At 40.5% G+C, this 16,357-nt stretch overlaps 1 protein-coding gene across 16 annotated transcripts in view; it reads left to right on the forward strand.

Moving 5' to 3' along the window:
• Positions 1-335: 335 nt before the first annotated feature.
• The window catches only part of itpr3 (inositol 1,4,5-trisphosphate receptor, type 3), a 285,052-nt gene continuing 269,030 nt past the window's right edge, over positions 336-16,357 (forward strand). For 9 of the 16 annotated variants that reach the window (XM_061806376.1, XM_061806417.1, XM_061806407.1 and 6 more), the window contains exons 1-2: positions 339-745; positions 13,515-13,585. In XM_061806376.1, coding sequence (XP_061662360.1) covers positions 654-745; positions 13,515-13,585 — 163 coding nt within the window. In that variant the 5' untranslated portion in view covers positions 339-653. Of the gene's footprint in view, positions 746-13,514; positions 13,586-16,357 lie in introns of all 16 variants that reach the window. The other 7 variants (XM_061806436.1, XM_061806476.1, XM_061806486.1 and 4 more) reach the window with 4 other exon arrangements.

Genomic DNA, 16,357 nt, shown 5'->3' on the forward strand with positions numbered 1-16,357 from the left:
ATGCAGGAGGCTTACATGGAAAAGGATGAAACGCTGTGGCCACCACTAACAGGACAAGTCGAAAAGAATAGAAGAATGTAAAGGGACACAAGATCTACAAAATCATCTTGTACTAGCCAACATATAGTTGATGTTGTTTGTTGTAATTATTAATACTAAATGCTTCTGCAAAATGTTACTTTTCTAAGTTTATGAAGCATAAACAACAAGGAAAAACAAGCTATTCAAAATCTAATATAATACTTATTCTCAGTGAACCGCTGTCCTATAGAATTAAATGCATATTTTGGCTTCCCTTCAAAGTGAAGTGCTTTCTGGTTGTTATTTTTAAAAAAATATTTTTAGTTCTTAACTTAATTGTACACTTTGTTCAGAAAATCAAGATACTGTTGGAGAGTCAGGTCATGTGCCGTTTGAAGCAGGAGGCGCAGTCCGTGACATCCTTAGATCTTTGTCTCGACACGTCTGTTCACTTCCTGCTTGGAAGCAAGAGGAAGAGCGGGCTGGGAAGTGGGCACCGAAAAGTGCGGGACTTGAACACCACCTTCCAGTTGGTGCCAATCCGAACATGAGCGAGCAGATACCAGCCTGAGAAAACGCACGGGGACTAGCTTGCGATCGCTCCAACTTGCCGCTTCACCTGCAGAGCCAACATGTCGGACTCTGCGTCCAGTTTCCTGCACATCGGGGACCTGGTGTCCCTGTACGCCGAGGGCACTGTCAATGGCTTCATCAGCACTCTGGGGTGAGCTCTTGCACACTTATCATCCTGTATTTACAAGTGAAAACAGTAAACGATAAAAACAATTGGAATACAGTGTACAAGCATGCATGCATGTATGTATTTATGTTAGATGTGGCACAGTATAGATAGATCATTTTTTCCTCTCGTTCAGGAAATTAGAGGAATAGGAGCAATATTCATCGTTAAGCAAACGAAAAATAAAAAGTAAAAATGTAAAAGAAGAAGTATTTCCGTGGGGTCCAATTACAATTAACATTTCATCTCAGCAGAAAGAAAAGATGACACCTCTTTGACCATATGAAGTTATATATTAAAAAATTATAGTTATAGTCCAATTTGCCACATCAGTTAACATACAACTAGTGCAAAAGGAAAGTATTGTCGTGCCACTGAATCTATAAAAATAGGTTGATGAATTCAGTACATCTGGTTTGTTTTTAGTGTGGAGAGAAACTTTTAATATGCATTGTATATATGCAGGATAATGCACAGTGAATAATGTTGATTGTACGTAAGAAAAATGTATACAGCACAGAATCACACAATGTCCACCCAGTGGAGAATACCTATATACAGTAAATGAAAACAGAACGGTATGAAAGATGACTGGATAACTGGAGTATACTTAATCTCCTACTCATTTAACTTCGCTTGTTAAATACACTGTAAACCCTGGATAAATACAAAAACAGTGTTAAACTGGTCTTTTTATTTGTCGTGGTGCTGATAATGGGCCTCTTTGGGCTGGCAGAAGACAGACCAAATAAAACAGGACTCACTTGTATCTAATGCATCTGATTTGTTACCAGGTGACGCTTCTTCAAGCTTTACTTAGCATGGAGGAGAATATACCAGAATGTAACTCTATTTTATACAAACAGAGAGTCAGGCTTTCATGTAAACAAAGTGAAACATAAATGTAACGTGAGCGTTAAATAAGACACACATTCAAGAAACATTGTGTGACGTGAAGGCGTATGATAAATGTTACGTTAATCCTGATCGTTCATGACCAAAGATGAATGTCATAACGGCAACAGTTCAACATTTTATGCCACAATGCATGGTGGGAGCCACATGGCTTTATCTTCTTCTTCTTTTCCTTTCGGCGTGTCATCTTTTTCCATTTTAGCCTATCTCCTGCATCTTCCTCTCTAACCCCAATTGCCCTCATGTCTTCCCTCACCACATCCATAAACCTTCTCTTTGGTCTTCCTCTTGCTCTTTTGCCTGACAGCTCCATTCTCAGCACCCTTCCACCAATATACTCAATCTGTCGCCTCTGAACATGTCCAAACCAAGCCACATGGCTTTATAAATCTGCAAAATACAGTATCTCTTTGTGATGGCAATCAAAATCCCATGATGCAGTGGAAACTGCTGTTAATTACTTTATACAGTAATTACTTTGAAGTACTTTACTGTAAATTATGTGATAGGTGGCACGGATTTTAACTGGTTAGAGCGTCTGCCTCACAGTGGTGAGGACCGGGGTTCAAATCCCTCACGTGTGTGAAGTTTGCATCTTCTCCCCGTGCCTGCATGGGTTTTCTCCAGACACTCCAGTTTCGTCTCGGATCCTAGAAACATGCATTAATTGGAGACTCTAAATTGCCCCTAGGTGTAATTGTGAGTGCAACTGTTGTCTGTATGTATGTGCTTTGCGATTGCCTGGGAACAAGTGCAGGGTGTACCGTGCCTCCTGCCGAAAGATAGGTGGGATAGGCTCCAGCACTCCTGCGACCTTTGTGAGGATAACAAGCTCAGATAATGGATGGATGGAAGGTATTTGGTAAGTCACTGTAGAACTTGTTGGAATGTTTACCAGTGTGCTTTGTCTCACAATGTTCCAAAACAGCGATTGTGGAGGAATGACACTGTCAAAATGAGCTCAAACAATATTTTTGGCAGACCTGTGTTTGGTTCAATATTCCTGCATTATTTGAGCTAAAACACATAATTTCAATAACACAAGTAATAAAAAAGAACAATAACTTAAGTTAAGTTAACTCGCATGTTCAAAAACAGTAAGATGTGGTTCACTGTCAAACTTCAGAGACTTCGCCAGGCTAAATATCAAGCCGGTTGAAATGGGGACAGAGCCCCCCCTGTACAATCAAGCTAGAAAACGGGTGACAAAAGAAATTAACACCAACAAGACAAATTATACAGAAATGCTGGAAAATAGCTTTACCACTAATGACTCTAAAGGCCTCTTTATACCCACGCATGCAGTGACTACGCTGACGTCACTGCGGCTCTTCCATGCGTATTTTGCCTTTATATGCCAGTGCAACTCACAAGTACAGTTTTGAAAAGGTGCTGGAGTTCTTCTCGAGGTCAGAGGTATCACTTGGACAACACAGGGTGGAGTTTCCCCAGCACATTTAGAGTAGCTTTCATTTCTGTAAAATAGAACAAAGCAACAACATTGGCAACCGTGGAAGTGTGTCTGCTTTAACAAATTAACCTAAATGACCAGATAATTAACTATGGTCCAAAATAGATCGAGAAGGCACCGGTGTAGGTGGTCTGTGGTGGCGGAAGGAACGGTGAGTAAGTCATTATGTGACTAAAATGGGCTGATCACGAGAGAGGAGCTCCGCGGCTTTCTCTGAGTCGCAACTTTTTTTGACGTGTACATGGTAAGGTACGGACAAGGTATGTAGAAGTCCTGCGTGGGCCAATGTGTAGGTCACTTCAGTGGTCTCCAACCACCGCCGGGCTGTGGACCGATATCGGTCCATGGATCAATAGGTATTGGGATGCTCAAGAAATAATTAATTAGTTCCATTTTATTAATTATCCAAGCCTGAAACATATTTTATTTTATTCTCTTAGTTATATCTTAGTCACTTGAGCGCCAAAATATTCCCTCACCAACTAGCAAAATGAGTTTAAAAAAACACATCTTTGGAATGTTTCGAAGGGGGTAAGGCTCAGTGAAGAGACAGAAGAGCCTACAACTTCCAAGAAAAGAAAATTAACATCAAAGCATACGCTCTTAACTCGCAACTTTTTGATGAGCTTTGTGAGGAGATGGATGCGGAGCACACACGGCTTCTCTTATTCACGGAAATAAGATGTTATCCAGAGTGATATCGCTCGCAAGAGTCTTTGAATTACGAGAGCCACTGTAAAGATTTCTCTTCGAAAAGAAGTTGCCACTGGCATCACATTTCAGTGACGAGGAATGGGTAAAAAAACTGCCTTACTTGTGCAACATATTTCGCCAACTGAATGAATGAATCTGTCACTTCAGGGGAAAATGACAACGGTCTTCAAGTTGGCAGATAAAGTAGCTGGATTTAAAATCAAATTGGATTTGTGGGGACGGCAAGTGAACAGAAGCACATTTGACATGTTTCAAACATTTGTACGGATTTTGTGTGAGACTGAGCCTTCATTCTGCCAGCTGGTGCACGATCACCTGTCTTCGCTTTTAAAAGCGTTAGAGCGCTACTTCCCAACCAAAAAGTAAACCACACTGACAAAGCTGGGCGTTTTAATCATTAAAAATAAAGGGGTTCATGTAGGTTCGTTTTATAAAGATTGTTGTATTTTGTTGAGAACTTGTTTTACATTCCACACATGGGCGAATTTTATTAAAAGTAAGCCCTGAGATCTGGGAAACGGACTTTCGGTTCCGTGTTTTCTCAGGCTGGGTAACGACACGGTAACGGAACGATCGTTTCCGTGAAATGCTCATGCCTGATCAGAAAGCTCTTCATCCACGCCAATGTACTTTTTTCTGACTTCAGTCATTTCAGGTTGTTGCTTCCTCAGAATAGTCACAGGCTGCTTATATTACCCATTTCTTCTTCACCAATACATTAAGAGGTGGAAACAGATTAAATCAGCTCGTCAAGAGAGTGAGGTACAAAATGTAATAGAGAGGTGACTGTTGAGATACTCATATACTCGGCCGGGTGGTGACTGACTCTTTAAGCAACAAGTTATGCTACTAGTATAAGGCCTCACACATTAGCATGAGGTCCACTAACCTGCTAGAAGAAAACAACCCATCAAATCATGTAGTAGTCATGAAAAAAACACAGCTCCCTCACATTACAGGTATATAGTTAGGAGACTTTAGCATACTAAGAATTATTTGTCAGCAAACATCCCTCAGCTAAACCAAAAGCTTCCAGTGTGTTGTCTTCAGGTATGAACAAGTTAAACCTGTGGGACAGCCTGCTTGGACCATGAGAGTCAAGAAACTTCCAGAATCTTGTTGCTAATTTGACTTTTTAAACACATTGTGTTTGCTTTATAGTGTCAACCATCACTACTGACAAAGCCAAAGACAAAGACGCACACACACAATGGAAATCTCTCTTGGACATACTTATGACCACATCCTGTTCCCACTTTACAGTTTGTGTGTGTGTTTGCATCCTGCTCTATCCTTGGAAGCATATCAGCCCTTAAATATAGGGATGGGCAATACCACCCATTTAGTAATTGATAAGATACTGTTACTTTTTCTTGCTACTTTTTCGATACTGATAATTTCATGTTGGCAAGATATTTTTTTCAGTCAAAACATTATATTTATTTAAAGGGGACATATTTTGCTAAAACTACTTTTTCCAGTGCAGTATTTTCTCATGTTTAATTGGGACCCATGTATAAAACAGACCCCTAAAGTTGACCTCAAAATTCTGGAAAAACTTTACCACGTGCAATGCATTTTTAAAATTCAACAATTTGCTGTATTATCGTATTTTGGTCATTTTTCAAATAATTATTTTGTTGTTAACATATTTATTTGAGCACATAATTATTTTTATGTACTTGCCCTTTGGAAATTCACAGCCCTACTTTTATTGAGTAAATGAGAAAACACACAGTTGTGCTCATATGCTTCACTACCCAGGCAGAATTTAAAGATGGGTACAATTATTGAAAGAGAATATGAGGAATTTATTTTAATGGGATTCAAATTAAAGAGTTTTTAAATTGTGTAAAGTTTAGTTCAACTTTTGTTTCTAAGCTTTCTCATAACCTGAACATAGGTTGGGATGGAATTGGAATGAAAATGTAGACCTTTTTCATAATTTCTAGAAGGTAGCCGACATTTATACAGTGAAGAAAATAATTATTTGAACACCCTGCTATATTGCAAGTTCTCCCACTTAGAAATCATGGAGGAGGCTAAATTTATTATCGAAGGTGCATGTCCACTGTGAGAGCGATAATCCAGAAAAATCCAGAAATCACAATGTATGATTTTTATTTAACGATTTATTTGTGTGATACGGCTACAAATAAGTATTTGAATACCTGAGAAAACCAATGTTAATATTTGGTACAGTAGCCTTTGTTTACAATTACAGAGGTCAAACGTTTACACACTGTAGGAGGGATTTTGGCCCATCCACACAGATCTTCTCTAGATCAGACAGGTCTCTGGGCTGTCGCTGAGAAACACGGAGTTTCAGCTCCCTCCAAATATTTTCTCTTGGGTTTAGGTCTGGAGACTGGCTAGGCTATGGCAGAACCTTGATATGCTTCTTCGAAAGCCACTCGTTGGTTTTCCTGGCTGTGTGTGCTTCGGGTCATTGTCATGTTGAAAGACCCAGCCACGACCCGTGTTCAATGCTCTGTCTGAGGGAAAGAGGTTTTTCCCCAAAATCTCACAATACATGGCCGTGGTCATCCTCTCCTTAATACAGTGCAGTCGTCCTGTCCCGTGTGCTGAAAAACACCCTCAAAGCATGATACTAGCACCCCCATGCTTCGCAGTAGGGATGGTATTCTTGCGATGGAACTCATCATTCGTCTTCCTCCAAACACGGTTAGCGGAATTATGACCAAAAAGTTCCATTTTGGTCTCATCTGACCACGAAACTTTCTCCCATGACTCTTCTGTATCATCCAAATGGTCATTGGCAAACTGAAGACGGGCCTTGGCATGTGCTGGTTTAAGCAGGGGAACCTTCCATGGTATGCATGATTTCAAACCATGACGTCTTAGTGTATTACCAACAGTCACTTTGGAAACGGTGGTCCCAGCTCTTTTCAGGTCATTGAAGTCCTGTTGTAGAGTCCTGGGCTGATTCTTTGTAAGGATCATTGACACCCAACGAGGTGATATCTTGCATAGGGCTCCACTCCGATTGAGAGTGACCGTCATGTTTATGTTCTTCCATTTTCTAATGATTGCGCCAGCAGTGGACCTTTTTTCACCTAGCTGCTTGGCAATTTCTCTGTAGTACCTTTCATCCGTATGGAGTTTTACAATTTTGTTTCTGGTGTCTTTGGACATCTCTTTGGTTTTGGCCATGTCACAAGTTTGAGTCTTACTGATTGTATAGTGTGGACAGGTGTTATTATGCAGCTAACGACCTCACACAGGTGCGTGGAGTGGCGTGGAGGTGGACTTTTAAAGGCGGACTAACAGGTCTTTGAACACCTGTCTATCAGCTAGAATTCTGACTCTCAAATACTTATTTGCAGTTGTAGCACACAAATAAATCATTAAAAAATCATATTTTGTGATTTCTGTATTTTCCTTTTTAGATTCTCTCTCTTACAGTCGACATGCACTTACGATGAAAACTTCAGACCCCTCCATGACTTCTGAGTGGGAGAACTTACAATATAGCAAGGTGTTCAAATACTTATTTTCTTCACTCTAAAATGTGAAGTTTTTTTCAAATTTCCCCTCTACCTATGTATATAATGCGCACTATTGACTTTTGCCATTTTTTGGGGGAAAAAATGGCCATTATACACGAGAAGTGTCTGCATTTGGGATGTAATATTGTGTCTACAGTGGCTCAATAAAACTGAAATGAATTAACATTGTACATGCATGGCTAAGTTCTAGACATTTTTCTACTGAGTGGAGTGATCAGTAAAGTTGGGCATTGTTTGAATTTGAGTGATACTGTTCTTGAATCCGGTTCCTTATTTCGATTCCAGTTCCAAACGATTCTTGATTCTGATTCTTTTCTGAGGTTGGGTCAAAAATGTTTGCATAGCTAAATTTAAATTTGACCAAATTATGAACATCCAAATTATTAGTTGTCTGCAGCATTGACGAAAATAAACATTTGACTCTCGGTTCTATATAATCAATGTCACTATCAAATGAACTAAAAGGCAGTGTGTTTGGAACTAACCCAATTGACAAATATTCATTAATTCATGTTTCAGCTAGAAGTTAAATATAGCATTGTGAAAGAAGTTATTTGGGACCGTTTTACAAATGTTTTTATTTTATGTGTAACTTTTAACTTGAGATCCTTTTTTCAGGGATGACAATTGCCCGCGGATTCGCGGAATTCCGAGTTTTTTTCAGCTAAAATTATCATTTTTGTGAAACATGTAAATCCGTTGAGAAAATGTGGGGTGGGGTGTGGGGTAGGGTACGGCTTGACTTGGGGCGAGGCTGTGATCAAGACTGACCACTGGTCGTGAAATTAGTCACAGCTGTGATAGCGGAAAATGGCATTGCTATCTGTTTGCAATTTGGTGTTTATAATTTCAACAACATTCCAATTTCCGGCAGCATTTTGGCGGTATTTCGTCGGTATTTTCACTCTGATGCTACCATTTCACAGAGAAGCATTCTGTTTACTACCGCATAGTAACTTATAGACTAACTTATAGACATACGTAATTATATGTTATCGAGCAGTCTGCATGTTTGCCTGTATGGCAAAAGTCTTGGAGCGAAAATTTGAAGATCGTACCAGAGAAATTGATAAAAACCATAAGATAAAAAAACTTTCAGATGGGCATGGCTTGAAAAAAGGTTAGGGTTAGTGTAACCATGCAGATACGAACGACAACTGTATCAACATGTCCAACCAAACACTTACAAAAAGTGGATGTTTCCTGCAGAGCGCTGTGCACTCTGTGTTCCGACAGGAGCAAAAAATATCCAGGAGCATATTCAAACCAGGAAACACAAAGGTAAGTTGGACGTAAATTTCTCAAATATTGTATAATTTTAGCCTATTTGATATAAATTTCACTGTCTAGATTTTTATGTCTGAAGTTTGGCAAAATTATTTTGGTTTGGCTCATATTTTAAGTTTTCATATTATGATTGCCCTGTATTTACACTGTTAGACGTAACCCGAGGTCACATTTCACAGTGTGTTTTATAAAAAAATTTCGTGCCCAAAGGGGGGGCGCACTCCCCTTAGAACCCCCCCAAGGCAGACATTTTCAGTGTTTTTCCAAATTGGTCATTCTCATCCCTGTATTTTAAGGTTCAAGCCTTTTATTTTGAAGTACCTAAACTCATCTTTTTGGCACAAAAAGTAACCTCACACAACACGGTTGAATTTTGAAAACAAAAGGTCGGAGGCAATGAAAATAATAAATGGATCCAAATGCTATAAAAGATTGATTCCTTTACTTACCTACTGATTAGGTACAAGTTAGTGTTTGTGATACTGTTAATTAATTTTGTCCCAATTCATTGTGATCTAAGGGTGGGACTTTGACCTTTGAAGTTTCACCTCAATGTTAATGTTGACTTTACTGAAGTTCTGCACGGTGTAGGATAAACATCACAGTGGGATGCAGAATATCAGACCTGTACACATTGTGAAAGCCTTATTCCAAGAGTTTCCAGGACTGGTTGTTAATTTTTACAAAATTCAGAGAGACTTGTTTTGGGCTCCACGGTTGGGCACAAGCAGCGTTCTTCATTGGCTTTTGCCACTTTCTTCTTTGGGGTTGGTGGCGGGTAGATGTCAAAACTGGGACCTGAACTTTTTTAATTTGAATGATTCGAGGAGAACCGTAATGTTAGTCCCGGTTCCAATTGGTTCTCGATTCTCAATGCCCAACCCTCATGATCAGGTCATTCAAATTTCTCAACTCTCTATGTTAGTAGGATTCCACCTTCCCTTTCCGCTCCGGAGCCTGAGCTGTCAACATAACAAATATGCTGTCACAAGTTAGTGTTCTACAAGGATGTACCCGATCACAGTAAAGCCAGTGGTCTGAATAAAATATGGACAGAGCGGCTATAGAACTGGGTCGAACAGAGGTAGCTGTCAAGAGGGGCCATTTGTGGTCACTCGTATGAAAACCAAGGTGTTTTTGTAAATGAAATTGATAGCCAAGTAAAACTAAAGGTTGTTTAAACTACAAAGAATGGAGTACCATCGGAACTTCAACCGATTGCCTGGATGAACATACGGACACTGTCTCATCCTATAAATTTCTGTGAATGTGTGGATCAACAACAGCATTTCTCACATTCAGTAACAAGCCGTTGTTCACTGCCAAACTTAAGCATCTTCACCAGGCAAAAGAGGACGCCGGTTAAAGAGGTAACAGAGCCCTCTACAGTTGGGCAAGAAATCAACTGAAAAAAGAAATTAACATCATCAAGAGAAATCATGCAGAAAAAAATCAAACAGTTTCCTGCCAACGTCAGTTTGGCGAGAACCTAAGTCGTTAACCAACTACAAGCAACCATCCCTCCAAGCTGTGAAGGTTTAAAGGACTCACTAACGACTTGAGCATGTTCATTTGCAGATTTGTAAAGGACACTTTCACACCCCAAAACCACCCGGCTGTAGCACTGATCAAAATTGCACCTCTGACTTCTGTATTAACCATTCATGAACAGGAGTTGAAGGCACCTTCAGACTACAGAAGATCAACAAAGCGGCAGACCCAGACCTTGTGTCCCCATCCTGCCTCAAAGTCTGCAAGGACCAGCTTAGTGCACCTTTACACAACTCTTCAGTAGATCTACAAAAACCCACCAGATGTCCTTCGATTCCTCTGGAAGCTGATGAGGGTCGTGTGGCAGAAGAGGGAGATACCAACCGCCTGGTGTAGAGCTGGAGGAATTCTTACTCCAAAAGAGAAGGACTCATCAGAGATTGCGCAGTTCTGACAGATCAGCCTCATGAATGTCAAAGGGAACATTTTCTTCAGCGTGCTTGCTCGTAGGCTAGCAGAATACCTGTGAGGAAACAACCTAATTGACACGTCAATCCAGAAAGCAGGAATACCTGGCTTCTCCAGATGCATAGAACACACTAGCGTCATCTGGCATCAGATCCAGGTTTCCAAAAAAGAGTGAAGACCATCCTTCATATGGTATTCCTGGACCAAGCAAACATCTTTGGCTCTGTCCCTAATAACCCTCTGTGGACAGCGCATGGAAGCACCTGAAATGGGAATCATGGCTGGGTTGTACCATCTCCCCGCTACTATTCACCCTTGCCATGGAGGTCATCCTCCGGGTCTCTCGTTGGGTGGTAGGTGGGCAGCGAATAACCTGGGGTGAGGCTGCCTCCAGTCAGAGCCTACATGGATGACCTCACCACACTTAGCACAACCAAAGCCTGCACTGCACAATTGTTAAAAAAGCTCCAGAAAAACATCGTGCTGGCTCGTATTAAGATCAACCTGAGAAAATCTAGAAGCATCTCCATCATCAAAAGAAAACTGTCAAACCACAGCATTCACATTGGTGAGGAACCAATTCCAACTGTCTCCGAAAAGCTGTGAAGCAAAGCAAATTTATGTTTAGCGCATTTCATACACAAGGTAACCCAATTTGCATTACATAATCAAAGGCACATGAAAACAAAGAGATAAAACATTTAAAACGGCATAAAAACAATAAAAATGACAAAAAATATATATTTAAAAAAAGACATTTAAAACCACATAAAGTGCAAGTAATAAGATCAAAAAGTGGATGTATTCTAAAAAGCATGAGAAAAAGGAAGAGTTTTCAACCTGGATTTAAAAACATTCACACTTGGGCTGACCTCACCTCGATTGGCGACTTCTTACATTTGTGTGCAGCAAAATAGCTAAATGCCGAAGTAGCTCCTTTCCTCCGGGTAGGACCTAAACCATTTAAGGACTGTTCCATTTCATCCTACCCACGTTTCCAACCTGTTTAGCAGTATATTGTGATCTACCGTATCAAAAGCCACGCTGAGATCCAACAAAACCAAAATTGACACCTTTCCTGAGTCAGTATTCAACCTTATATCATTTAGCACTTTGATAAGAGCAGATTCTGTACTGTAATGAGTTCGGAAACCTGATTGAAATTGGTCAAAAATTCCATTTAAATTCAATAAATTGTTGAGTTGATTAAAAATAACTTTCTCAAGAATCTTGGCTCTGAACAGGAGATTTGAGATGGGTCTATAGCTTGCTAACATGGAATCATCCAGTGCTCTGTTTTTTAGAAAAGAATTAACAGCAGCTACTTTAAGAGCTTCGGGAAACTATGAGGAATTGATTATTTGGTCCAAATCAGGTAGCACTGACTTCAAAATAGTTTTGAAAAAGTCAGATGGTATTGAGTCAAGACAGCTCGTTGATGGTTTCAACTCCTGAACAGTTTTCTCTACAGTTTTTTGGTCAACTGTATCAAATTCCGACAAGTTAATATAGTTTTCTCTGGGTGGCTTCAGATGTGAGATCATTCTACCTTTTTGCTGATTTGTGCTGACATTTGACCTGATGGATTGTATTTTTTCACTAAAATAACAGGCAAACTTTGCATTTGTCAGCTGTTGTGAGTTCTGGATCTATCTGATTCGGGGGGGGGGGGGTGTTGCCTCATTTAAAATGTTATTACAGGTACTTTCTGTTAACCACATTTCATTTAATCACAAAAAGTCCAGACCATACGTTGTAATGATGTCATTGATCCACATTAATTTGTTACCCAATGACCTCATATGAAGAAGAGCTAGTCTCGCAGAGATGGTCTGGAGAGAATGGTTCGATAGACTCACATTTTATCCTCATTTAGTTGGAAGTTCTACTTTTGTGGTGCCATATCTTTTTGACCAACTTTGTGTCCCTTGTAATTATAGGGATGAAAAATGCCTGATCTCCATTGGGGTCTGAGTTATTCTGGAAAAGACCCGGTAAATAGCAGTCAGATTTACAGATGGTCTTCATGGATGGAGGAGGGGCCTTTCGCTTCTTAGTGGACGGTGGTTTCATGCGAGGAGCATAGACTCCATCGTTGACAATAGTCTTCATCCTATCCATCAGACCCAACATTGCATTCAGGCTAGAAGAGGGGGGAGCCAACATTGGACTGTATGGTTGTTGTAGTCATAGAGGGGCGATTCTGAGGCGTGGATGGCTCCAATGGGGCAGGAAGAGGTGTGGGAGATTTCAAGTGCTGGCACATTCCATTTGTCATTTGCTCAAGAGATTGTTTGGGTGATGCAAATGCATCTGTGTGCACCTTGTCTCGGGCTTAGTCTGTTTGCTCAGACACAAGGTGAGAATTTAGAAGCAATTACTTACTGATAACGAAACATGATATTAATAATTGTCAAATTCCTGCGTTTCAATCATTTACAAAAAAATAATTAAAATGTATTTGAATGGATAAGATATACACGCTATGAAAGCATGCTTGCATGCCATGACACAAATCTGAATTCAATTTAGTTTCACTTCTGGTAGTTTAATTAGTTGAATTTGCATTTGAATTTGTAATTTTTGGGGGTAAAGGTATGTACCTAAATAATGAGCGATCATATTGTGTACATTTTGAAAACAGAACAGCATATATTTATCGATGGAGTAGATATATTTTATTCATAATACAATACAATTTATAATTTATATAACTTGCACGTTAAAATTGGTGATCATCCTTTGATCATGCTTGCAGCCCCCAGACCTCTGGCTATTTTTCAGTCTTTTTTCATTCAGTCAAATCACATCCCTGCTATTTAGATACAGTGATAATGATTACTAATTTATGTGTGTGTTTGTGTGTATGTGTGCGCAGGTTGGTGGATGATCGCTGTGTGGTTGAACCAGCTGCTGGAGATTTGGAGAACCCCCCCAAGAAGTTCAGAGGTCAGATGGTTGCCTGCCACTGTTTGTGTGTTTGTGTGCCTGGGTGCTTGAGCAAAGTAAAATGTTGTAAGTCAACAGCAATCACAGCAGGTGTCCGTGGCATCTTGTTGAAGTGGGTCATATGACTGAAATGTTGATGCAAATGGGCCATCAGCAGGCAAAAGTGTGGTCGAGCATGCAAGCAAGCTCATTTCCTGCTTGCTGTTCAGGAAGTCCATATTTGGTTGTGCTCATGTTCGATGCTTGAGTGCTTTGAGGGACCAAGACATCCAATTAAGGAAGAAAATTTCCTTTCCCCCCCTCATTTCAAAAGAGTTCCCAGGTCTTAATAAAAGCCCTGACTCACGTTGCAAAATTCACAAAGCATTAGGAGGTTTAGCACACTTAAGTCCCACTTGAAACAATTGATTTTGGGAGCAATTTTGTCATGTAAATATGAAGTACTGCTTGTGTTGATGACCTAGTACTGAGCTAGCATGTTGCAATGAAGCGAGGCCTCCTTGGTGTTGTCAACTAAGCGACTTTGTTGCTAAAATGTAACCCAGATGTGGATATTTCAGCTCACCCATTAACACCCGAAGGACTCCAAGAAAGTGAGAAATAATAATAATAATAATATTTTTTTTAAACTGATCATTGTGCAAAGTGTGTCAAGACTTCAAGGAATGTATGGAGTGTAAAGTGAGTAAAGTCGTGGGATAATCTATCGTACATAATACTAATTAGCAAATGTGTGGTCGAGCATGGAAGCAAGCTCATTTCCTGCTCGCTGTTCAGGACATCCATATATGGTTGCGCTCATGTTCGATGCGTGAGTGCTTTGAAAGACCAAGACATCCAATTAAGGAAGAAAATTAGCTCTCTCCACCCCTCATTTCAAAAGAGTTCCCAGTTCTTAATCAAAGCCCTCATTCACGTTTCAAAATCCACAAAGCATTAAGAGGTACAGCTCTCTTAAATCACACTTGAAACAATTGAGTTTTAGGAGGAATTCTGTCTTGTAAAAATGAAGTACAGCTTGTGTTGATGACCTAGTACTGAGCTAGCATGTTGCAATGAAGCTAGGGCTCCTCAGTGTTGACAACTACGTGACTTTGTTGCTAAAATTTAGCTCTCCATGAACTATTTTTAAAAAAATCGACCAGCAACAAATATAGGGATTTTTTTTCTAGTGGTCTCGGTTACTTGTGGAGATTTAAGACTTCTTCAAGAACAGATGATATTCATACCATCCACCCTAACACTCCAAATTTAAGCCACCACCTGCCACTTTGTAAATAAATCTGAACTTTACATCTTTGATCCCAAACTGCTCATCCCCTTCACTCAGGACTTCAAGTTGTCCATTGATGGTAACCTCTCTTCCTATAGAGCAGATGTTTCATTTTTGACCCCGTTCACTGCACTCTTCTTCCAAACCCACATCCATGAAATCACAAAACTGCCTTATCTCGGCTCACAAAACTGCAGACCTTAATTACACCCTTTCTAAAGCTGATGCTGAAATTAGCCTTTTCGATTTTTAAGATTATATACAGTAGTATCCTAAAAACGATCATGATAAATTAGGATTTGTTTTTTTTAAACGGCTCTGAAGTCATGAAAAATATGGCCCGCCCTTATTATTTTAAAATTTTAAATCAGTATTGTAATTATTTAGAATAATAATTACAACAATAATGAATACTATTTTATATATATATATATATATATATATATATATATATATATATATATATATATATATATATATATATATATATTATTTGTAACAATAATTAGGCGGCATGATGGATCAGCGTTGGCCTCACAGTTCTGAGGTCCCGGTTCAATCCCGGACCCAGCTGTGTGGCGTTTGCATGTTCTCCCCGTGGCTGCGTGCATTTTCTCCGGCCACTCCGATTTTTTTCCCACATCCCAAAACCATGCAACATTAATTGGACACTCTAAATTGCCCCGAGGTGTGATTGTGAGTGTGGCTGTTTGTCTTGATGTGTACCCCCCCCTCTTGCCTGTTAACAGCTGGGAAAGGCTCCAGCGCTCCCCGCAACCCTTGTGAGGATACTCCATCCATCCATCCATCCATTTTCTACGTCTTTTTCGGGCCAGGTTGTGAAGGAAGTAGCTTCAGCAGGGATGCCCAGACTTCCCTTTCCCGAGCCACTTCTTCCAGCTCTTCCGGAAGGATCTCGAGGCGTTCTCAAGACAGCCGAGAGACATAGTCTCTCCAGCATGTCCTGGGTCGTCCCGGGGTCTCTTTCTGGTGGGACATGCCCGGAACACCTCATCAGGGAGGCGTCCGGGAGGCATCCGAATCAAATGGCCCAGCCACCTAATCTGGCTCCTCTCAATGCTGAGACACTGAGCCCCTCCTGGATGACCGAGCTTCTCTTCTTATCTCTAAGGGAGAGCCCGGACACCCTGTGGAGGAAACCCATTTCGGCCGCTTGTATCCGGGATCTTGTTCTTTTGGTCACAGTACAGCTCATCCCCATAGGTGAGGGTAGGAACGTAGATCGACTGGTAAATTGAGAGCTTCGCCTTTCAACTTAGCTCCCTCTTTACCACAACGGACCGATACAAAGTCCGCATCACTGCAGACGCTGGACTGATCTGTGTTTTTGGGATGTGAGAGGAAACCGGAGTCCCTGGAGAAAACCCATGCAGGCACAGAGAGAACATGCAAAACCGCACACAAGCGGGGCTGGGATCGAGCCCAGGTCCTCAGAACTGTGAGGCCAATGCTTTACCAGCTGATCCACTGTGCCGCCA

Source organism: Syngnathoides biaculeatus, chromosome 2, assembly GCF_019802595.1.
Source record: "Syngnathoides biaculeatus isolate LvHL_M chromosome 2, ASM1980259v1, whole genome shotgun sequence".
Lineage (NCBI taxonomy): Eukaryota > Metazoa > Chordata > Actinopteri > Syngnathiformes > Syngnathidae > Syngnathoides > Syngnathoides biaculeatus.